Source organism: Anthonomus grandis, chromosome 2, assembly GCF_022605725.1.
Source record: "Anthonomus grandis grandis chromosome 2, icAntGran1.3, whole genome shotgun sequence".
Classification (NCBI taxonomy): Eukaryota; Metazoa; Arthropoda; class Insecta; order Coleoptera; family Curculionidae; genus Anthonomus; species Anthonomus grandis.
In genome coordinates, this window is record NC_065547.1 from 647,338 (window position 1) to 671,671 (window position 24,334).

Sequence of the window (24,334 nt, forward strand, 5' to 3'; positions counted from 1 at the left end):
AGATTAAAAAGTATAAATTGCTTCAAAATTTTACCGTAAACAATAGCCATACTGGCAGTGGTTTCAAAACTAACTTTGTTATGGCGGCCCTTCCAATTAAATTGGTTCCCTACCTCATTAGTAAGTAGAAATTTCATAATACGTCTTGTTACGGCCTCAACCCCGGATCCTTCCAAACCAGCTAATCGACGTACCTGGAAAACAAAGGAAAATAATATACTCTTATAAAAAAATAAGAGAATATTTACCCATTACCATAAAGCCCATTGGCTTAACGAGGAAACTACATTTTTACTACCATCATCATTTACGTTGTCCTCAGACGAGTCAGTGACAGAATCAAAATCAAAAGTTGATCCAGTTTCCAAGAATTCTAAATTATTTTCCTCATTCAAACTATTTTCATTAAATTTAGAACAGGATGCATTAGGCTCTAAACAAATCTTTGGGGTTACAGTGTTTAAAGGTGTAGTTATATTTTCACTGCAGTTTTTTGGCAATAATGGAATAGAAGGGATATTAGTTTCATTATCACTATTCGTGGGCAAACCTTGTTGCAATAACAAAGTTGCTATTGATTTAATTTTTCTTTGAATTTGACGTTTCGATAAAATTTTAAAGTGCGGCATGTTAATTTTTTTCCTGCTTTAACCTAAAAAAAAAACCTAAAAAAATACTGCATCCAATAATAAATAAAGGCGGTTTCTTACTTAATATCTTTTTAAATGATATTTCAAAAAACAAGCCCTTTTAAAATTAATTTCAAAAAAATTTAAAACTACCAAGAAAATTAATTATTGTTTAATAATGCAATTGAGTTTAACATAATGAAAAATTTAGAGGTATATATAAGCAGCACCTAGAATAAAATTAATTTCGCTCTAACATAGCCAAAAAGTTATTATTATTATTATTATTATTATTATTATTATAAACCCTATGAGTGCATTTAATTTTTTTATAAAATATCAAAAAGCTTTACTAAATTTTGCAAAAAATTATATTTAGTTAATATTTTATGATATTTTATAAAATATTTAATTTTTCTGGAAGGAAGCAAAATTTGGATGCCTATACCTATATAAAAAACATTGTTTATAACATAAAATCCAATAGAAATATTATACAGGGTATCCCATTTAAAATAATATATTTTGATATGCCTGCCGACCAGATGAGACCCTGTAAATTCAAAAATAAGATCGAGATCACTTTTGTGTATTTTTTAGTCTTAGAATTAAATCTACTTTCCGCTCCCAAAATTTAGATTAAGAGGTGTAAAATCTCTCTATTGACTAATTTTGGCATGCACTAATAATAACTTACCTTTATTGGCAAACGAAGAACTGCTAGTAGAAACACAATAATTGCACAAATAATACAAACTCCAGAAAATATAATATGAACAAAACACTCACCCTGTGTCGTTTCTTTGACGATTTGCTTACTTATAGTTATGATGCAATGCGTCAGCATCGTAAACATCCTCTTTACCCAAATTTTCTTAGACCAATCAAAGCGAAGGGTTTATGTTTGTAAAGCGTAGTGTTTTATATACGTGTAAAAGACGTTTAATGTTGTCGTTATTTAAACGCATTAAAAAACGTTATTATAACAGTAATAATATAATACCCATGGTCATTTCGATACAATGCAAATAATTTCTACTAAAGTTTTGTTTTGTTTATATCTTTTTAGGCAAATATCTATTTTTTAAATTTTTTTCGACAATTTGTTATGCAATGGATAGTAAAAATTTTCCTTATTCCAATTTTCTAGAGTATCTGTTTTTAAAGCGTAGTTTTTTTTATTCGTGTAAAAGACGTTTAATTTGGTTGTTATTTAAACTGATGAAATAAGGTTATTTTTTAGTGTCTTTTATACATGTAAAAGACATTTAAATTGGCTGTTATTTAAACCAATAAAATAACGTTATTTTAACAGTATATAATATCTATGGTTATTCAGATAGGTTACAATGCAAATAAATACTCTTTCATTCGTTTGTTTACAAATTTTTAAGCAAATAAAATAATTTTTAGATTTTTTTAATATTCATTTAAAACAATTATTGCACTTAAAGAATGTTCAGCTTTGCAGGCAGCTTAGAGTAGAATCGATAGGTAATATATATGAGTTAGCATTATTAACATCTTTATTAACACATTTTTTTCGTCGAACTTTATCTACATATTATTCAAACGCAATTTATAGTCACCAAAAAAGAAGAAACATAAGTACCAAGATAATATAATGAATTTCCTATTTTATAATAATGTTTATAGAATAAATAATATCTCAATTAATAAAATTCTTTAACGTTTAAAAAACATTTAAGATGATAGAAGAAATAAAGTTATAAAAATCTGTTATTAAAACGTTATAAAAATATTAAATTTTATTTTGGTGCGTATTCAACGCCCTTTTAACGTTAACTTATACCGTTTTATTTTACACCAAAATTCAACGGTTAAACTTTCAACCTAAAATGTCCTAACACCAATTATCAACGTATGACACGTTGAAAAAATGTTAAATAAACGTGTATGTGTTTACTGGGAATGAAAGCACCTTTTTTTTATTAGTCAGGGAACAGACAGTCGAAAAGACGCTTCTAAAACATCGACCTGTGCACTCGAAGATATACTTTTGAAAAAATATGTAGGGGAAAGGTCCCTATATTGGACCACCTAACAAAATACCTCTGTAAAATGAAATTTTGTGAACCAAATTGTAACAAAAAATTTGTACATAACTTTAGGGCTGTTATAAATGTATAGAGCTTACAAAACAGGCTAAAACCTGTTCCTGTGGTTAGCAAAAAAAACAAATCCAAATAGAGTCATTGGTCCAATTTAGGATACTGGTTTCCTATTTTGAACCGCAAGTTCCCTAAAAACATGGTCCACCATGTCTATGTTTTTTTTATTTTTAATGAAAAAACGTTTATTAAACTATTTAAATACAGTACAAAACTAAATGTAATTCTGAGATTAATTTACTAATGTACATATAAGCCTAAAATATTGGGTATATAAAAAAAAAAATCAGTCACTGTCAGACTCGCAATTTATACATTCATAGAACTCAGTATTGCGACCAGTGGTGCACTTTAAGTGTGCCCACTTCTTGCACAAAACACAGCGTATCCACTCTTCTCCTGGACCAGATTGCAAAAATGGAGATAGGCAAACGAGGCAAAGGCACTCTTCGTCTTCCGATTACGAATCACTTGATGACTTTTGCGGCAAACGGCGTTTTCCCTTATCAGATTTAGATGCAGAGGACTGTCCCTTGAAGGTCGGCTTTGAAGAAGAAAATACCTTGTTAAGGGTTTGAGGAGGTGCCACTTTCTTATGTTGTTTTTCTTCAAGGGCATCCTTGTAAGGGCTACTCGTTATTATTGTCGTAGAAATGGAAGCTGCTGTGGCAGAGGAGATATTTCAGAAATGGATTTTCTTTTTTGGGGCGATGGCTATGGCTTGGAGCATGCGAGCTCTACCGATATATCTGAGGATGTAGAGGCATGTTGGGATGGGCTGTTGATGTTAGTAGAAGTACTCTGGGACATTTCGTTTACTAAACAGGTAATGTTGTCTTATGGCGCATTTGTAGGCGCGGTGTTCACATCGGAAAGGCAAACGAAATCACTGTCATGAAACACATTTTGATCTAAAGGCCATATATAAACTTTAAATTTTAGTTCCTTTATGAACACAACTAATAAGTTGTTGTATTTTTAAACTTTCCATTAAGTACCAATGGCTGCCAAAATTTTAGCATGTTTTGGTTATGATTCTGGCCCCTGCAACCGTCAGTAAATATATATAACAGTGCTAGGTAGGAATGCTTTTATGTAATGGTTAAGTACAGAGAGAACTTCGTTACAGCCCCGCTTTGCAATATTTTCAGGCCAAGTATACATAATGCTCTTTGCTTTTTTGCCAGAGTAAATGGACATACAGTACAACCAAAGTTGTCTTTTATCAGTGGCGAAGCGTACGAGTAGACAAGGTAGACACTGTCTACCCAAAATAATCCAGTCATTTCTCATTAATTTATTACGTAATTATTTCATGTAATTGTTGAATTCAAATTAAAAAAAAAATAACACAGAATGTAGTTGCTCTCCTTACTAATATTATATAGTATCTAAACGGCTATAATATCTATCTATCTATAATATCTAACGCGCGGGGCGCGCCAATTAAAATAAAAATGCAGGGCTGATACCCAATTAATGTATACGAGCCCCAGGAAGACACATTAATATTTGTCTTCCGAAATTTGGAGCATCTAATCGAACCATATACGCATCAAGCAGGTGACAGAGGTCCGGCCGCATCAGTATTCAGCTTATTACGTATGCAAAATTTACTCGCGGAAAAGACATTTGAGCTTTTGTCTATCGAAGTCGACCAGCTATTTTATTATGCTCTTGACGGTTATTGTTTATGGACACGCTTGATCTGGTCGGCCGCAATACATCTTCAGTTTTATTTTTTGATGAATCTGCATTTGGCATTATTTGGTGCGGGCGCGTGCTGTTGGGCAGTGTGAATAAAAACTTAGCTTTTGCTTTTAGTATGAAGTATAAGCTTTAGCTTTTACTAGATAGATTTAGCTTTTACTAATAGCATTTGCTGAAATTGAAGTGAATAACCTTTTGCTTTTACTTACTAGCGAAAGCTAGACATTTTAAGTATTTACTTAAATAATTTTAAGTATTTACTTAATAAATTATTTGGTAAATCATCCAATGGCGTTATGCCGTACCCTTTATCGCCTAAAATAGGTCCATAGTTCTGTTGACGTCTTCTCATCATACCAAAAATGTTTGGTCTACTTAAAATACGACTGTCGTGCACCGAGCCAGGCCATTGAGCATCTACGGATGTAAAAATTTCTTTTGCTTCACAAGTTGCTCGCACATTTATACTACACCATCCTTTCCTATTGTTATACTTGTCACCATGTAGCGATGGCGTTATTATTGGTACATGAGTGTCAATTGCACCAAAAGCACAGGGAAATCTATAAAACTGTACCCATTCTCCAAAAAATGGTTAGCTATCCACTCAACATTTTCTTCACTAAATCTATATAGATCGTGGTATTCTTCGGCACGACTTTCTTTTCTTTCGGGATAAAATTTTACAGATCTTATATTCATAAATGCAGCCATTTCTACCAAACTGTTTAACAATACTAAATTTTTAAGCCAGGGTCTAACAAACTTGCAAAAATGTAAGCTTTTCCTTAATATTGTTAGTAATTGCTTACTTTTATTCCCACCATTTCTAGACAATGCTAACAACTTTAGCTTTTGCTAATTGTATTAATTAGTAAAAGTTACTACTTACTTTTATCCATTGCAAACTAAGCATTTGCTAGGAAAATGTAAGTTTCAGCTTTTACTGAATTCTTATTCACACTGCCCATTGTAATTTAATAATTAGTATTTTTATTTTTGGGTGTATAGAAAAGATTTTTTTAGTGGATATTTTAGGGGCTATCTATGACTGTTTGATATTGGCAATTGTATTTTAATTGTGTTTTTATTTGTTTTTAATTAATTTTAAAATAATGGATATTATGGATTTATAAGTTATGGTTATACCTATGTTGTGTTTTTTTTGTAAGTACTATTTATTTTTATCTATCTATCTTTTTATGCTAGTAGTAATAATTTTTTTCTTTTTTATATCATTACATATTTTTCCCTTTGAGTTAATATTTCATGCGCTTTCATTCTCTATTTCATTAAAGTGAATAATATTGAATACATATTTTTTTCTAATTAACAATTTTTATTGTTTGTCTACCCGAAAGAAAAGTTCACGCTTCGCCACTGTCTTTTATAAAAGACATCACTAGTACACATATGTGGACAGGGAATATTTTGTTTAAAGTCGAAGCAGAGAACTTCTGTATCTTCATTTTCTTTAGCTTTCATCAAGCATTCTTGCATCTTTGTGTAAAATAGCTTTGCTTTTTTCTTATGTAACTTAAGATCTATTTCATAACCTCTTCTTAATGCGCCATTTTTTTCGCGGGAAATTTTGGCCTCTATTTCAGAACACGTAGTACACATCATCATCGTAAACATCTGAACGAGGGCGACCAAACGTGTAGTTGTAGTTGTCACGAAAATACTGTAGATAAAAAGAATATTTCACTTCACATTTCAATTTTTGGAAATTCAGATCATTTTGTTTGGCATCGAGTAGGACTTCTGGGTAATGTTTTTCCAGAAACATTTCATACATTTTCAAAACACTCAGCTGTGGTGACAGATACCTTCTTCGCTCACCGCTTGGTCCATAGTGCACAATATAATATGGAAAACTTTGTATATGTGCATCAATATTTTGAACAACAATACCAGATAATTTGTTTTTTCGGTTAGTGTGCTTGCCACGATTATGGGTTGGCACAGCGGCTAAAGTCTTGCATGCTCCAATATTTCGCACCCTCTTGACTCCAATTCCATGCAAACTGGCAAAGCCTTCACGACATACAGATAACACCCTTTCACCGACATGCACTTTATACGAAAAATTAAACTTCTTCTTGAACACTCCCTTTCTTTTTCGGTTTACTGACGATACTGTGATAAGAGGTTGTAAGTGAACATTCTGGGCCCCATGATCTCCAATCTCATTAAAATTTTTCAATATACGAGCCATCTCTTCTTTTGATAATGATGTAAGACACTTTCGTTTACATCTACACAAAAATAAGATATATTTTAAACTATATACAACATTCTTTACAATCCTAACTTACCTGCATTTTTGACCTGTTTGTCTAGCAGCTTTTCTTCCTGATTTACCAATGTACTCCTCCCCTTTTGCCGTTAACTTTTTATTTTTGACACTTTTCCACTCTTCAATTTTCCTCTTTCTTTTCAATTTTATAACACTTGCTTCCTCATTTTCTAAGACATCCATGATTATATGAATCAAGAAACAAAAATCCAAAAACCACACTGATATTTTATTGATATTATTATGATTTGAAGGTTATGTTTACAAATATCAACACAAATTATGGGTATTTAACTTGGCGAAAGAAAGGCCCAAATGTAGCAGATAGGCCCTTATTCTTCTCAGCAGAGAAAAACAGCTGATTCAATCCGTTTTAGAGTACGTTTAGTGGGCCTTTCTTCTACTCGGTATATGCCAACTTTGACAAGGAATCAGAATTCGTAAAAAACGGGTTTTCGACAAACTGCACAGATGGGCCCTTTTTCGTCTAGGCTATTCAATTTATAAAAAAATATTGACGCCGTTATTCAATATTTTTTCAAAATTCTTGCAGCATTCGAAAGCCTAATCATTCTGCTTAATTTGTTAATCTCATGTTGTTCGTTTTCAAATTGTCACCCTATATAAATAACTAAAATCTCTTGAAATTCCATGTAGAATGCGCAATAAAATCAAATATTTCTTCACTTCTTTAGAATGGTGGGGCACCGTAGTAGGAGCATAAGAATGGCGATCCCCGAAGAGGATGTCGTTTATCCCGGAGAACGAATGGCTAAAAGTCCGATAAAATATTCCTTGATAGTCAACTTGCACAAGTTCCAATATCGAAACCCGAAAAACTACGAAATTATAAACAGGCACGCCTGCATAAACGACCATCAAAAGGATAGGAAAAGTATTATGCGAGAAACGGTAGTCACATCGAAGTGCAAATTCTCCACTTTTTACGTAAACCAGTATTTCCATTACTCCCACGAGGACAAAACGTTTTCTAAACCGAAGGAAATTGATAATCCGGTAGGAATTTAATAAAACAAATTAATATAGTGAACTTGACATACTTTAGTTATTTTAGGATGAAAGAATGTGCTTGGAAGTGGAGCCGGCCGAATTACAGCCTTCAGAGCTAAGTGTGTACTTGGACGACTGCTCTAAAGGAAAAAAAGAACAAATCTGGACAGTTTTCCCTAAATGGCACATTTATAATGAATATTATAATGTTTGCATGACCGTTAGGGAAAACTATTGTATAGGAGAAGTGATTGCAAGGCCCTGCACCAATCAATCTCGATTTAGTTGGAGTTTGGTGGACGCTCCAAAGAAACCATCAGTAATATGGACAAGAGAATAAATACCCTTTTTTTTTATCTTTTATCATGTGTTTAATTACTATGCAATTTATAAAATTAGCTCGGCTTGCACTCATTTACTCCTTCACCAAAACTCTTTGGTTTCACTTTTTTCACTTCTTCCATCAAAGCCCTCTCGAATTCCAAAAGTTTTTTTGGCTTTTTATACTGAAAAATATAATTCTGAGCCCCTTGAATCTTAATTCCTTATGCACTTACCGTTATGATAAGTGTATTAAACTTATGGGAAAATGTCACACTTTCCTGCTCTAGTTCTATGTCAAGCCTTTCCAAGTCAGTCACAAGCAACTTTTTGTAATATTTCTTATTTGTAGTCTTTATTATCAGAGAATGTGATTCCTTATCAATGGACACCGAATAAACATCAATTGGGTATGGCAAATTTCTGATTCTCCATTCCAGGTTGAGTTTTGTAATTCTTCTTGTCACAAAAGGCTGGAAATCAACCAATGTTAGAAAAGTAAATTTGCAAACAAAGCTGTAAAAAGAGAAAATATATAGAAACACATTTGTACTATTCTATTCAATGATACCAAATGAATGACACAAATAAATTAGGTGAAATAACATGATGCAAAAGAAAAAAGAGAAAAATTCAGTTACGTCATAATAGCCCTTTTCAACTAAGAGCTCTTTAAACATGTTTACTAAAAAGTTTTCAGTTATCTATAGATCTCAAATCTGCTGGAAAATGATTAAAGAATTATGTATCATCAAATATATACATAATATAGTACTATATTTACTCCTTCGCGAGAGTAAATTCGCGAGTTTTTCGTATTTTGTACTCGTAAAAGTGCAATAATACAACTATATTTAGAACCAATAGTTCGGTAAAAGTTTTCTCTACAACAGTGATGTACATTTCGTGTTGTACAAAAACCTTTTATAGGTGAAAATTCCAAAAGATCAGTCGCATAAAAACCAATAATATATTGTTAGAAATTAAACGACAAAAACTCCTAATTAATACTTTATAATCCGTCTCACGTAAATTAAACCAAATACAATTATTTTATATTATAAACACGAGCGGCTTCTATATCCGAGTACGGAGAAGCACAGAATCGTCCTGATATATAAAAATCTACCATCATAACAAAAAAAAACATTCCTCGGAATTCAGCGAAAAATATATCGGATCTCAATGGTGATTCAGCATTCTGGCTTCGCATGACCGGCGGCGGCTCGATAAGGTATTTCTAATCGGATGATTTCTTATACGGCCTTTCTGGCAAGGGCGACGTTCTCGACACCTTCTTCACCTGAACACAAATCTGTAATGTGAAACAAAAATATCGCTCAAGTTGCAATATTTTATTTTTCAAGTTCAATTAACTCATTCGGTATGCATTAAATCCCGAAAAGACCTCGGCCATTCCCTGACTCTATCACTAACCGAATATCCTAAATCTTCTCCGACAAGACCTGAGGTGAATTCGGGAAAAATCTTAACTAGTGGAAAAACATACCAACAAATTAATAATAATCATACTCCCAAACCCTCCAACATTGTGACCAGAACTGTCGCTGCAAGAAAGAGGTGTTGAGAAGGGGAAAAAATAAACTATTTGAAAAATTCTTCCTACGAACTATCCTATTGTGATTTTTATGTATGGTATACCTAAGTTATTTAGTGCATAAGACTTATTTCTTATTAGACTTTTTAAACGCTTTTGGTTCTCTATTTTTCGTAATTATTATAAAATACCAAAAGTTTTAATCCAAATTTATTTTGTGAGAAGAAGAAAGGATTGTTAGGTAGTCTTATAATGCATCAATCAGAGAGTTGCAAGGGTCTAGAAAACTTAAATCGTTTTTTTGATTTAAATCATTTTAATGACTTAAGTCATTTTTTAAATTATTTGTGACCTAAATACTTTTGTCTAAAATAGAAAAAACTTAAGTCAGTAATAAAAGACTTAAATCAGAAGTTATGATTTAAGTCACCGAGAAACGATTTAAGTCATCAAAAAAGGATTTAAGTCATATAAAAATGATTTAAGTTTTTATAAAAGATTTAACAAGGTAAACCATTTAATTTATTTGGAAAATATTTAAGTTTTTAAAGAAAAGATTTAAGCCAGTAGTAGTATTCATCGCGTAGCGGAAGATCAATCATACTTTAGTGCCGAGTGTGCCGACGACCGACGCTCTCATGCCCGTCAACTGAAATCGAAAATCGACTTCCGACTAGTCGACTCCAATTTTGTTTGCAAACAATCGTATAATCTTGCGTGTGCCTACTACTGGGCATTTTTGTTGGGGGAATCACAGACCTCGTATTGTATCGTGACAGACAGACATTATTGTGTTGTGCTATTGTTTTCTGCCAGATTAGTAATATATTAGACGTGCCCCTGGGCAAAAAAACACTTTTTGTGATTTGTGAAGTGAAGTTTTTGGATTGTGTTTGTTTATTAATCCAAACAGGTAAGGAATAATATAATTATAATGTTTCCGTTTGTTTTTTATAATCAATTTTATTTGAGGGAGGGATACTCAATAGACAATAGGGTTAAGGTAAGTATTATGAACCCACACAATTTACAGCATTTTCGTATTATTTGGCATAATTATTAAAGATTAGATGGTTCTAAACTTATTTAACTATGAAAGGGTAATTTTATTTTATAATAATGAAGTAAAAACTTGGTTAAAAACACCTATAAATTCCATTACTATGAAGGTAGATATTATCAGAAAACTTACGTTTTTTTAATATTTCTTGGGTGGATATTGATAACTGAACACTTTGAAATTGAACTAAAACAAAAAAATACGTTTTTCTGCAAAAAAACTCCCCAAAAACATGTAAACAACAGTTTTAAATGCCGGGAACCGCACTGAAATGTCACTTTTAGTGTATTCTATAAAGCGCAGACTATCGATTAAAATTTGAAAAATCCCGAAATTTGTGGGTTCATAATCCTTACCAGACCCGACAATAGATATCACTGACACTGACTGAACTAGAACTTGGAAGCGCAATGCCTAATATAAAAAGTGACAAATTTACGATTTATAACTAACAATAGCAATACACTTTGGTTGGGTTGGGGGTGAATGAACACATGAACACATGACATGGGTAAATCAAGTAATCACCAAAAAATAGTTTTAATCGTATTTAATTTCTTAAATGTTTTACGCGGCACACGCCTGTTTAAAATTTCGAAATCTGTATTTTTAAGTTTAACAATAACTTAATTTTATTAAATAGAACGGTATCGGGAACAAATACATTTTAAATGCACTTTCTACTTCCAATAATTTGATACAATAAATTTTTTAATCGGTTGATAAATAAGCCCATAAGAAGAAAAAACTTATCAAGTAATAAACGTTATAATAAAATTGATTCAATAAAAATAGCATAGAAGGGTCACTGTCACTATAGAATAGGTTATACTGAAATTCGTGTTTATTTACAGAATGTCCAAGGAAGACTTAGAGTTGGATAACGAAATGCTCTTAAGACACTGAGAGTGACGATCTAGAAACTCTAGAAGATCCTTTCGCTCCAAGCGAAGATGAGACTGATAAGAGAGATCCTAACTACGACCCAGCTACTGAGGCCAGGAACAATTTTAGAACCAAAATAGAGGATTATTTTAACGTAAAGTCATTGGTAAAGCCACAAAATAAAATAAAAAACTATATCAAACCAAGTGACCCAAGATCTGTAATGGAAATTGATAAAGCTTTCGTATCAACTTCTAGTTCATGCTGTCCCCAAGAAGATGAAGATAATGAAGAAACATAAAATGAATCAGCATTATTTGATGGCAAATTTTTTAAAATTGTTAGCTGAAGTAATAATTTTAATATTGCTGCAATATGTCAAATTTGTAAAGGCACGAAATCCATTAAAGAAAAAACAACAGTAACAGCAAATTTTATAAAGCATTTAAAGGTTAAGCACGCCACAGCGTTTAATGACTATACTAAATACAAAAGAGTTAAAAAATAAAGTCTAAAATCAAAATATAAAAAGGATGATAAACTCTCAGAGTCTGAGCAGGTTCAGAAGCCATTTAAGAGCAATAAGCAGCTAGATATTAGATATAGTATAGCTCAGGCAAGTGCCATAACGCAAGATCAATTCGACCAGCGGCTTCTTAAATTTGTTATTAATACCATGAGCTCCGTTACAGTCCTTAGCAATCCCAATTTTATTCAGATATTTGATGGATTTAAATTGAAAGTTATGTCCAGAACAACAGCTGTAAAAAAAATAACGTCGCTAAGAACTAACTTTTTTAGTAACGTTAAATCTTTGCTACAAGATGTGCCATTTGTTGTACCACAGCTGATATCTGGTCATCCAAGAAAAGAAGCTTTTTGGGAGTGACATGTCATTGGATCGATAACCAAACACTTCAACGAAAATCAATCGCATTAGCATGCAGACGTTTTAGTGGAACACACTCATTTGACAAAATTGCAGAGATGTTAGATGATATTAACAATTTTTTTGGCTTGTCTGAAACAAAAATTATAGGAACGGTAACTGATAATGGTTTCAACTTCATTAAAGCTTTCAAGGAATTCGGAATAAATCTTCACGGGGATATTATCTTGCAAACAGTCCAAAACGAAGAACAAGAGTGTGACGATGACGAAGAAACGATATCACAGGCTTCAGAGTTAAACGATGAAAATGAAGACGAATTGATATTGCCAACATCAATTACCTCTGAATATGTTGCTCAAAGTAACAGCCATTTCATTTTACCCAATCATTTCCGTTGTGTGACCCATACGATAAATTTAATAGCTACAGCAGATATAATTAAAACAATAAACAAAAGTCATTCTCTACGTAGTAAGCACACGACCATAATGAATAAGTGTTCCTTATTATGGAATAAGTGTGGCCGCTCAAAGTCTGCAGAGATTGTTAATGAAACATTGGGTCATCTAGTGACCCCTAGATAGCTAAGCTAGGGGTCACTAGATGGAATTCCTATTATGATGCATTAGCCCAAATTTTAAAGGAAAAAGATAAACTTAATGTTTTGTTTGAAAAATTAAATTTAAAATCACAGGTTCTTAAAGAATCTGATCTGGAAAATATTGAAGAGTATGTACATTAAAATTCTTCAGCCTTTAGCATATGCTATCGACATATTGCAAGGCGATCAAAATACCTACTTTGGTAGCGTTTTCCCAACAATCGGAAGCTTGTATGTTAAATTTCATAGAATGAAGACTCAAAGTTTTAGATACTTAAATTTAGTAGTAGAGAGCTGTTTAAACTCTTTAACAGTCCGATTTGCAAGCTATTTTTCTTTAACAAAATTGTCACGGTTTGCTTTAGTTGCCACTATTACTCATCCGAAATTTAAGTTGCGTTGGTTAATGGAATGCTTTTAAAGATACTGGGTTGGCCCTAAGTATAACTGAGTTGAAAAATATAGTCATTCAGGCAGTATCTGATTCTGAACTTAATTCTATTGAGAAAAAATCAGAACTAAATGCGGTGAAATGTTCCGAAAATACGTTCGAAACTGATTTTTTTTTTGAGTTTAGCGACACAAGTGATTCCTTAAATCTAGCCACAGTCAATTCTTTAAATGAATTTGAATTGCAGTATTTGCAATACTTGCAAGATTCTGAAAATAATATTGAAATGTTAAATAAATATCCATGCATTAAGCGGGCTTTTATTAAATTCAACGCTGTTTTGCCATCTTCGGCACCCGTTGATCGAAAGATTGTTTTCGTTTGCAACATTCATCAATTCTCCTAGGCGGCATGCACTCTCTGATTTAAATTTTAAAAACCTAGTATTATTGAAAGCCAATAATACTTTCTACTACATTATACGCGCATGACATATAAGGGGTCGATTTTTGATTTGGGACCAGAGAGCGTCCCCGGGAGAGATAAATACATCCTATTGGTCGAAAGGGCTAATAGTTCAGGAGAACTGTCCCTTTTGACACTAAAGACAGGCTTTTTGAGAGAGGTTCGTTCTTCTGGGTTTGGGTAGGTTCTCTTCCCTGATTAGGTTCTCTTCCCAGGAGGGTCCCTGCTCCCAAGTCAAGAAGACGCACGGGCCACTTTTTACTAGACATGAATGGTCCATTTGATAGCTTAATTAAAAACATTGCTTAGTGTCCAAATTTAAAAAAATACGTTCTGACAAGTGACAAATGTATGTATTATGTATATATTAAAAAAAAGTTGTTTAAGTTAGTTTAATGTTCCCTGTAAATTTAGGTACTTGTTTTATTTTCTTACTTGAATGTATGTTCCTTAGGTTCAGCTGTGTTTAACTTTAATATAAACATTTTCAAAGTTCTAATATAGTGGTTTTATTTCCTCAGGGTGCCGGGTGGTATCTATAATATAACTTAATAATATTGTACATTAAAACAAAACATTAAAACAAAAATCTTGCTTTCAGGTTCAGCCAGCTTGAAAAGTGTATTTTACTTATATGTTACTTGTCAAAAAAAGTAATGTTACTTGCCTACAGTACTCACCAGTGCAGCCCCTACCTATCCTATAACGTTGAACAATTTAATTGTGATCACCCATTGTGATAACTTATAAAATTAGATAAAGGTGATCTTCTAGTTGCATTTCTGCCACATATTATCCAGTAATAGTAAGTACCAGTGTACCAGTAATAAAATAATATTAAAATGTACGAAATATAAATTCTTGAATGTAATTTTTGTTATATTCGCTTGAGAATTTTGATTTAGATCGTACTTTTTTTGACATTATATATCAATGACTTAACTCGTACCGCATAATGATTTAAATCAAAATTTAAGACTTAAGCAAAAAAATCGACTAAAATCATATCATATTGATTGATTGATTTAAATCTTTTATGACGTAACTGACCGCATAATGATTTAAATCAAAATTAAAGACTTAAATCATAAATTTGACTTAAATCATGCTATTTTGACTTAAGTCTTTAGTAAAATGACTTGACTTAAAAGAAAAAGATTTAAGTCAAGACTTAAGATTTAAATCATTTGAATGTTGAACTCGATTTGACTTAAAACTTAAATCATTTTGATTTTGGATGTGACTTAAAACTTAAGACTTAAGTCTATTTAAATTTGACTTGTTGCAACTCTGGCATCAATTAAAAGTTGGTCACTTGAATGTGCGTTCTCTTTCAACGGGCTTCAATGAATTACGAAATATGGTTAGCGGAAATGAATTCGATATTTTTGCAGTGACGGAAACTTGGCTAAATGGAAATATGCCCACTGCAATGGTTTCCTTACCCAATTATAAGTTTTATAGGCTGGATCGTGAGGGAAGGGGTGGTGGTGTGGGTGTATATGTTCGCATGGATTTGCAGGTAAAGGTGGTTCTTAGCGATTATCCCAGAATCAAGGAAGTCGAATTAATTTTTCTGGAATTACAAGTGGGTAGGCTAAAACTTTGTTGTGGTTGTTTTTATAGGGTACCTTCGGGAAACCTGCAAGTATGTGTGGAATACTGGGATAGTCTATTGTCATATGTAACTACTCTATATGGTCCAGTCGTTTTTCTTGGCGATAGCAATATTGACCACAATGTAACAAGTATTTTTTTATTACTGTTTTATATCTTACGATTTTAGACAAACTATCGACAAACCAACAAGAATCACTGCTAACACAGAAAAAATTATAGACGTGATCTACACAAATAACTTTCATTATGTAACTTCTTCTGGAATACTTTTAGCTGACCTAATATCGGCGATTTTGGGAAGTTTAATGGTGATCTTTTTTCTGAGGATCTGGGAAGAGTGTGTTGGGATCGGATATTCTATATGCCTGATATCGAACAAAAAATCAATTATTTAAACTATCAAATATTGAAACTATTTGATCGGCACGCTCCCCTTAGGACCTCAGGAATTACAAAAAAGAGTTGTCCTTGGTTAACGGATACAATAAAGGCAGTTATGAAAGATAGAGACAAATTTCTAAAAAAATATAAAAAGGATAAAAATCTAATTGACTTTAACACATACAAACAACTCCGTAATTCAGTTGTATCGCTATTAAGGCGTGAAAAAAATGCATTTTTGGAATATTGTGAGACTAACAAAGATATAAAACAGCTTTGGAAAACTCTTAAAAGTATGGATATTCAAATTAAAAATAAAAATGAAATTCCTATCAATTTAAAAAAAAACTAATGATATAAATCAATATTTCTCCTCAGTCTTTAGTAACTCTCAAAACTGTACAGAGCATGCCTCGTTTTTTAGGACTAATAAATTAAATGAAAATTGTAGTTTTCACTTTCAACTTACGTCGTTTGACGAAATTGTTAAAATAGTCAGCAATCTTAAAAGTAACGCTGTTGGTTGTGATAACATAAACGCAAAAATGCTTAAATACTGTCTTCCTGCTATATATAAGCATATAACCCATATTATTAACTGCTGTTTGGAAAGTGGTTACTTTCCAGAATTGTGGAAAATCTCGCATATAACTCCTTTACCTAAGATCAATAATCCTGAATCATATTCGGATTTAAGACCCATTAGTATACTTCCTACAATTTCCAAAATACTGGAAAGGGTAGTATACATTCAGCTTTATGAATATGCCTCCAAAAATATTCTAAGTCCTCTGCAGTCTGGCTTTCGAAAAGGATATAGTACAACGTCCGTATTATTAAATGTAATAGACGATATTTATGGGTCTCGCGATGTAAACAAAGCTACAGTCTCAATCCTTTTGGATTTTTCGAAGGCTTTCGACACTCTGGATCATGATTTGCTTTGTGCCAAGCTCGAATACTATGGCCTTGATCCGACTTGCATTAAGTTTTTCATTAATTATTTGAGTGACCGATATCAGCGAGTCGTGATTGGGGATATGATGTCGGATTTGGTGCGCATTACTTCTGGAGTGCCACAAGGATCCATACTTGGACCGCTATTATTTTTGGTATACACTTCAGACATTTTTGGTTGGATTGTATATTGCAGTATGTATTGTTTTGCTGATGATACCCAAATGCGATATTCATTTGACCTTTCATCCATTGCCGAGGCTTTTTATAGAATAAATAAAGATCTTACAACAAATATATCAATATTCAAAGAGAAATAACCTTGTGCTTAATGCAAAAAAATGCTTAGCTTTAACTTTTTGTCATCCAAAGCATCGAAAAATGATAGAGAGCATTACTAATCTAAACATAAATTCTGAAACGCTTCCATATGTGAGCAGTGCTAGAAATCTTGGGCTTATGGTTGATAATAACCTAAATTTCCGCGAACATGTCTCTTTTGTTACTAAAAGATGCTATGCCATTTTAAGACCACTATATAGTAATATTCACATAATTAACCATAAGTTAATAAAAAAGCTCTGCGAAAGTCTTGTCTTTCCCATCATTGATTACTGCTATTTAGTATATTAGGCCTCTTTAGATTTACTTACTAAAAATAGATTGCAGAAAATTAAAAATACTTGTTGTAGATTTGTTTGCGGAATAAGAAAGGACGATCATGTTTCTGAAAAACTGGTTCAGCTAGAATGGCTTAAAGTTGATAAATTGCATATTTATGCCTATTCAATTTTTATATACCGACTAATTCTTTCCACATCACCCCAATATCTCTATGATAAACTTGAATATCGCTATAATGCCCACAAGGTTGCCTTAAGATACAGTCATAGATTTAGTATACCTTGTTTTCGTCACGCATTTTTTTAAAATAGTTTCTCATACATCGCTCCGCCATCTATAACTCGCTAAATGACAACTTTAAGAATATGAGCCTATTGAAGTTCAAGAAGTCGATTAAATCCTTTCTTCTATCTAGTGAATAGTTACTACCTGCTATGTATGTTGTATTTCTTCTTATAATTGGTTGTTTTAGATATGTGACTCACGAATATCGGTCACGTTTAGCTAAAAATATTATTGACCTGCTTAATAATATTTTATTTTATAAGTGTTGTTGCATGTTAGATTTAAAATAATTTTAATGTTTCGCTTTTTTTATCATGTTTCTCTATGCTAGACTTAGTTAATGGTTAAGTAGAGTAGCTATGTAAAGCTAAACTTCGCCTTTTTTTGTCAAACATATATGTTTACAAGAATAAAGACATTTATTATTATTATATTATAAATTTTATTCAAAACATGTGAAGACCTCAGCCTTTACCTGGCTCTATCACTACCGGAGTAGAGACCAAAAACAAAACATTTTTTTTCCTCTTTTCTTTTCTTCTTGACAGTGACAGTGACAAAGTTTACACACCATCATTTACCTCTGAGTCACAATCTGACTCTAAAAACTCCAAAATCTCCTTCATGTCAACATTTAAAGACCACTGTGTAAGCCATGACCTAAGCTGTTCCTTGGCTACTTTGGTAATAATGTTGGTTCCCACTTTCTTGATTTCATACCGACCATTTTGCAGATTCTTCACTATTTCATAGGGTCCAAGAAATTCGTAATCACTCTTACTGATATGCATTTTGGGAGTCACGGTGCATTAGTACAAAATCGCCTGGCGAATAATTCACCTTGTCCCTTCTTCTCTTATTGACATCATTAAGGTCACGAAGCGTGGATAGTTTTTCAGCTACTCGCTGTCGGTCCAAAGAACGGTTGCGTATTGCAGTTAAATCTTCAGATACATTTCTTAACAAAACCTGTATTAACTCTGGATTCCCAGAAGAAGTTGCAGTGGACTTGAATTTGTTGACTTCTGAATAGTTGTGTTAAAAACAAGTTGAATTTTCCATAAACCACTCGGCCTATTATGTTATTGCTGATCAAATCTTCTGTTATTTCTCGAACGGCTTCCCTTTCATTAACAGTCAGGCGATAGGGAGAACGGTTGATAATAATGTCTTTTTCTAGTCGTATTTTTAATGTTATATTATTGACAGCTTCTACTTTATTTCCAGTTGTAATCATACCAACAGAATCTCGAAGAATTACTTGCAGATCATTGCGGAACTCGACAGGAACATCGACTTCAGATATCGCCGAACCAAATCCCTTAGAAATTCTATTAATACCTGGTAACTCGCGACGTATGATACGGGACCCTGTATAATGTGTATAATCTGTTAAGGCTTTGATCTTCGAAGATATTGCGTCCAATTAAAATATCGTGATCAAGAAAATTATCAGCAATAAAAACATAACTTACTGGAAAATAAATATCAGAAATATTTGTGTGGCCTGTGAATTTTTTAGTAGCCTCAATGGTGACATTTGTGAGACCCTTCAAAATTATGTTACATAGAATAACTTTACTTTTGAATAAATGTAAAAATTTATCAGAAATCAGCGATAAATCAGCTCCAGTATCCACTAAAGCCCAAAACTGATGACCGCCAATAAAAACTTGCGTTGAACCTGAAGGTTTCTGGACAGTTGTACAAAGATTAATACTGCGCCGTTTTTCAATTGCAGATTTGGTAAAACAATTGTGGCCCTTTTTGGCGCAAAAACTACAGGTTTCAGAATTTTGAGATGTACTCGGCACTTCATGTTGACTGGCAGAGAAACTTCGGTTGTCAGATGATGGTTTTGAATTTTTGACACGATAATTTGCCTTCACATGGCCCATTTTGCCATATTGATAACATCTTTTAGGAACTTTAACAGATGTTTGATTGTCAGGAAAAGGGTATTTTCTCTTAAGGGAAAAAATGTCACGTCCAGCATTTTTTTTTTGCCCTTTTTATTGACTCGTTCTAAGTCATTCTCACACCATTTTGCACGCACACTTTTTAACATTGCTGACTTTTCATGCACATAAGACTCATAGGTGTTTACAAAAGCGCTTGAAAACTTAACTGCATCTTCCAGCATGCGACCAAGGTTCCTTTTTGATGGAAAGGCTTCAATAAAATCGATACAAAAAGTGGCCCAGTCTCTGTTATCAGGGTCCCAACATTCAAACCATCTTTTTGCTTCATTTAGTAAAAATCGACCAATTCTTGATAGTATTTGAACATCGGACCAACCGGTCTCAATTTTAATATCTTGAACTTGACTTACCCATTTGCTAGATTCATTATTCTCTGGCCTAAAATAGGGCAAATCTACCTGTTCACCAGATCGCTGTGACGTAATAGCTTTAACTAATTCGACCAGAAGCGTTTGAGTCGCATTTCCCTCCGTAGAAGCCATTTCCACACACACTTTTACGAAAAGTAAAAGAAAAAGAACAATCCCAGTCTGTTTGTTTACGTAACACACCGTATGACTTTTGTCCAATGCCTAATCGCAATACAATAAAATTCACGAGTTCACTGTGAGCGTTAGGCATAATCGCACTTCTGATGTTAGAAATTAAACGACAAAATAAAATTCCTCGGAATTCGGCGAAAAATATATCGGATCTCAATGGTGATTCAGCATTCTGGCTTCGCATGACCGGCGGCGGCTCGATAAGGTATTTCTAATCGGATGATTTCTTATACAAAAACCAAATTCCAGTCATTCATAACAGCGAGAGGATTTGTAAAGCGGTAAACAGACTCACTGACCAAAACCAAATATGTACAATTATTAATGCATTTTTATTTATTATTCCTTGTCATATTTGTAAGCAAAAGTTCTGCACGCCATACTCTTAGCTAACGTTATCAGAAGTAAAGGTTTTAGAACTAGAGGATCGGAACGAAATACCATTGTATTAAGTTGATAAAAAAATTATTTGAAAAAAATGATTGTCATAGTCGCAAAATGCTCATATCTCTGAAAGCAGTGAAGTTAGAGGTTTGAAAATTGAATTACAGATTCTTCTAAGAAAATCATTGGGCACCTATTTTGTTATTTTTTTGAATATCAATTTTACCAGGCAAAAAAATTAACAAACCACCCAAACTTGACCCAGAAAACCGCCAGCATAATATATTTATTTATTTTTATTTATTTATTTACGGACTTGCCATTTTACAATAAATACAACTAATTACTAAATATAGTATAGATATACATTGCTATTCAAAAAAAAATGAAAGTATATATCACAATATATGCCTTAAAGACTCTAAATCTTGCCTCTGAAGTTCCAAAAAAATCTACAGATTGTTGCAAAGAGTTTGCATTATTTAACATTCTTGTAATAGGGTTATTTTTGCCATAATTTGTAGAATGGTAAGGAACATAAAAAACATTAGTATGCCAATTCCTTCTTATAGGTACATTCAGACATACTAGATTTAAAAGATCTGGACAATCAATTACACCATTAATAATCTTGTGAAGTAAACGAATTTCAAGATTTAGTCTCCTCCCTTCCAAAGTATCAATATTAAGTAGCGATCTTAATTCACTATAAGAATAATCATCTCTGATATAACCACACCTGTAACCAATATAACGAAGAAACTTATTCTGCACTCGCTCAATTGCAGTTACCTGTGTTACATAACAAGGGTTCCAGATAGGTGAGCAATACTCCAGAACACTTCTAACTAGCGAGCAATATAGTTTCTTTATCGTAAAAATTGAAAAGTCCTTACTAGACCGTATGATGAAACCTAACATTCTATGAGCCTGAGAGATAATACCCGATATATGAATATCAAATGATAATTTGCTGTCCAATACAACACCAAGATCCTTCATTTCATCGGTAACCTTTAAGTTAGTATGGTTGATGGAATAATTGTAAGAAATAGGACTTTTTACTCTTGAAAATGATATTTGATAGCATTTTTTTAGATTAAGGTCCATATGATTTGCTTGACACCAGCCACAAAAATTATCAATGTCTTTCTGAAGAAGCTTAACATCAGTCATTGTTCTAATAGGCCGAAATATCTTTACATCATCTGCAAACATTAGTACCAAGCTATTTTTTATATTTTGAGGTAAATCTAATAGGAACAAATTGAACAGAAGGGGACCGCAGTGTGACCCTTGAGGTACCCCTGATGAAACAATTATAGGTCTAGACACCGAACTACCATATTTGACTCTCTGCATTCTATCAGTTAGAAAACTATTTAACCAATCAGCTACCCTACCGCTAATTCCCAAGGCCCTTAACTTTGCAACCAAGAAATTATGGTCCACTCTATCATAAAGGCCTTGGAAAAGTCAGTATAAACAGAGTCGACTTGACACCCTTGCTCCATATTGCTTAAAATAAAATTTATGTACATTAAAAGATTTGTATTGGTAGATCTATTTTTTATGAAACCATGTTGCTCACTATTAAGTATACCACAACAATCACTGTACAGTTTTTTAGCAACAAGGGAGTCAAACAGTTTAGGTATTTCACTCTGAATGCAGACTCCCCTATAATTATCAACAGCCGATCTATTCCTTGATTTAAATATGGGTTTTATATTGCTCACCTTCCAGAAATCTGGAAAAATTCCTGATTCCATTTATTTGTTAAAAATCATTGCTAGAGGAATAGCCAAAGTGTAAACACATTTCTTTAAAAAGTAAGATGGTATTCCTTCTGGCCCAATACTTAGTTTAAATGGCATTGAATTTATTCCATCTATTATATCAATTAAACTAAAATGATAATAATTTACATTTATAAAATTTTGAAAAACATAATTATTGCAATGATCTTTTACCGGCATTTTATATACACTAGAAAAAAGTCAGAAAATAGATTTACAAGTTCCTAATTATTATAAATATTAATGCCATTAAATTCAACTGTTTGAGGCAACATAAAAGTATAAACTCTAAAACCACAAAACCAACCTTCAACAACAATTATTTATAATTTAAACATAATAACAAACCCCCCTCCACTCCTAGACGGAGTCTCAATTTTCTGCTAAGCTGTCTAGGTCAAGTCCCCACCAGGCTGGTCCTCTATCTGATGTCATTGATTCCTCATGAAAATCGGCAGATCTGACAAGTCAATATTAAAATATCTGCACAAAATTACCTTTGAATACACCAGACAACCAAACTTCTAGTTTAAAATAGATTAAATGAAAAATCACCTACAGTGGTAGCAGAAGATATATATAAACATAACATATAAATCAATAGAGCTAACATATATATAGTTGACAATTCAATCACTCTGTATTCAGCCTAATATTCAAACTTACTTACTGCCTTAATCAATTCCGAATACAACCAAATTAATGACCCTTCATGCAACTTATTTGTTTAACAGTACTTATCAACAGAAATATGTGCTAATATTATTTATTGCAGAGGAAATTTCAATGCTATCATTTCATACATCTATAGTTAATATCATACTATCATTAATAACATTTACCAATAAAATAAAAGTAAAAAACTCCAAGTCAGGGTCTCATTAAACATTCACCGAATCACATGCCGCTTGCAAGTTATTGAGAGATCCTGATTTACTAAATTAAACAATAAACAAGAAACACTATAATTATTTATCTTTTTACTGAAGTTATTAAAAATGTTAGCAAAGGGTACACAATTTTCTGTATTATTTATTTACGATGCTTAAAAAGTCACAAAGTAAAACTTTTAAGATTTATACCGATTATTTTTAGTGGCGTTAAGGTATAACTTTTTTACTATTGAGTTTTAATTTGGTCAAATCATTTGTACCATCCCACTATCACAAATATATACAATACATATTTCATTCACTCTTACCTGATTAACGTTCTCTCTAATCATGCACTTTTCTTCGGCATTATACACTGGCTCTGGATCGCCCACTTCAATTTCCCAAGACCCTTCGTCTTTTAAGCCCTTACTGCACTTCCAGGCCCTTCTTACGATACAATTGGTAGTTAAATCGTACTCCTCCACCAGTTCCTTACCGTCCCCAAAGTCATAGTGGACTTTTTTCAAATTTTTCTCCACAAGACAAGTTTTTTTGGCATTTTGTAACTTGGAAAACCAGTCTGTCATGATAGAAAAATCTTATTTTTCCAAGTCACTTTTTTCTCAAATACACCGGGGTTCGATTAAACATCGTTTCTAGGGTGTCTTTGGGTTGCCAGGGGTAATTTTTTCAAAAAAACGTGACGAAAACATAAACATTATTAAGGTAAACACAATTTCTAGGTTATGTTTGAGCGAAACGTCAGTTGTCACAAATGTCACTTTGACAGTAATGTTTTTGAAGTTGCCGCATCGGCACAGATTTCCTCGCTCACCAGACTTTTTTGATTGTCATAAGCATAATCTTTAATTAATTATTAGTATAGTGTGCAAAATATCCATGTAAACTTCTTAAATTATTCATTAATTAT

At 32.6% G+C, this 24,334-nt stretch overlaps 2 protein-coding genes and 1 long non-coding RNA gene across 4 annotated transcripts in view; 1 reads left to right on the plus strand and 2 right to left on the minus strand.

The window, feature by feature from the left end:
• LOC126749444 (uncharacterized) overlaps positions 1 to 761 on the minus strand; it is a 1,242-nt gene extending 481 nt beyond the window's left edge. Inside the window, exons 1-2 of one of the 2 annotated variants that reach the window (XR_007665074.1) lie at positions 256 to 761; positions 35 to 194 (exon numbers count right to left, since the gene is read on the minus strand). This is a non-coding gene — a long non-coding RNA (uncharacterized LOC126749444). Of the gene's footprint in view, positions 1 to 34; positions 195 to 248 lie in introns of both variants that reach the window. The other variant, XR_007665066.1, reaches the window with a different exon arrangement.
• The window catches only part of LOC126749390 (uncharacterized), a 10,297-nt gene extending 2,153 nt beyond the window's left edge, over positions 1 to 8,144 (plus strand). The window contains exons 3-4 of the mRNA XM_050459081.1: positions 7,466 to 7,787; positions 7,846 to 8,144. Coding sequence (XP_050315038.1) covers positions 7,466 to 7,787; positions 7,846 to 8,121 — 598 coding nt within the window. The 3' untranslated portion in view covers positions 8,122 to 8,144. The remainder of the gene's footprint in view (positions 1 to 7,465; positions 7,788 to 7,845) is intronic.
• On the minus strand, positions 8,128 to 24,155 carry LOC126749409 (protein DPCD). The gene is made up of 3 exons (XM_050459101.1): positions 23,730 to 24,155; positions 8,339 to 8,575; positions 8,128 to 8,287 (listed from the first exon to the last, which is right to left on the minus strand). Exons 1-3 carry the CDS (start codon positions 23,988 to 23,990, stop codon positions 8,177 to 8,179), a joined length of 609 nt encoding a protein of 202 aa, XP_050315058.1. The 5' UTR covers positions 23,991 to 24,155; the 3' UTR covers positions 8,128 to 8,176.
• Positions 24,156 to 24,334: the final 179 nt, after the last annotated feature.

Coding starts and splice junctions, on each gene's coding strand:
- LOC126749409 (XM_050459101.1), bottom strand. CDS start 23,990: ATGACAGACTGGTTTTCCAAGTTACAAAATGCCAAAAAAACTTGTCTT. Junction 8,576..23,729: donor TTAGAGAGAACGTTAATCAG/GTAAGAGTGAAT, acceptor GTTGATTTCCAG/CCTTTTGTGACAAGAAGAAT. Junction 8,288..8,338: donor TTAATACACTTATCATAACG/GTAAGTGCATAA, acceptor TATATTTTTCAG/TATAAAAAGCCAAAAAAACT.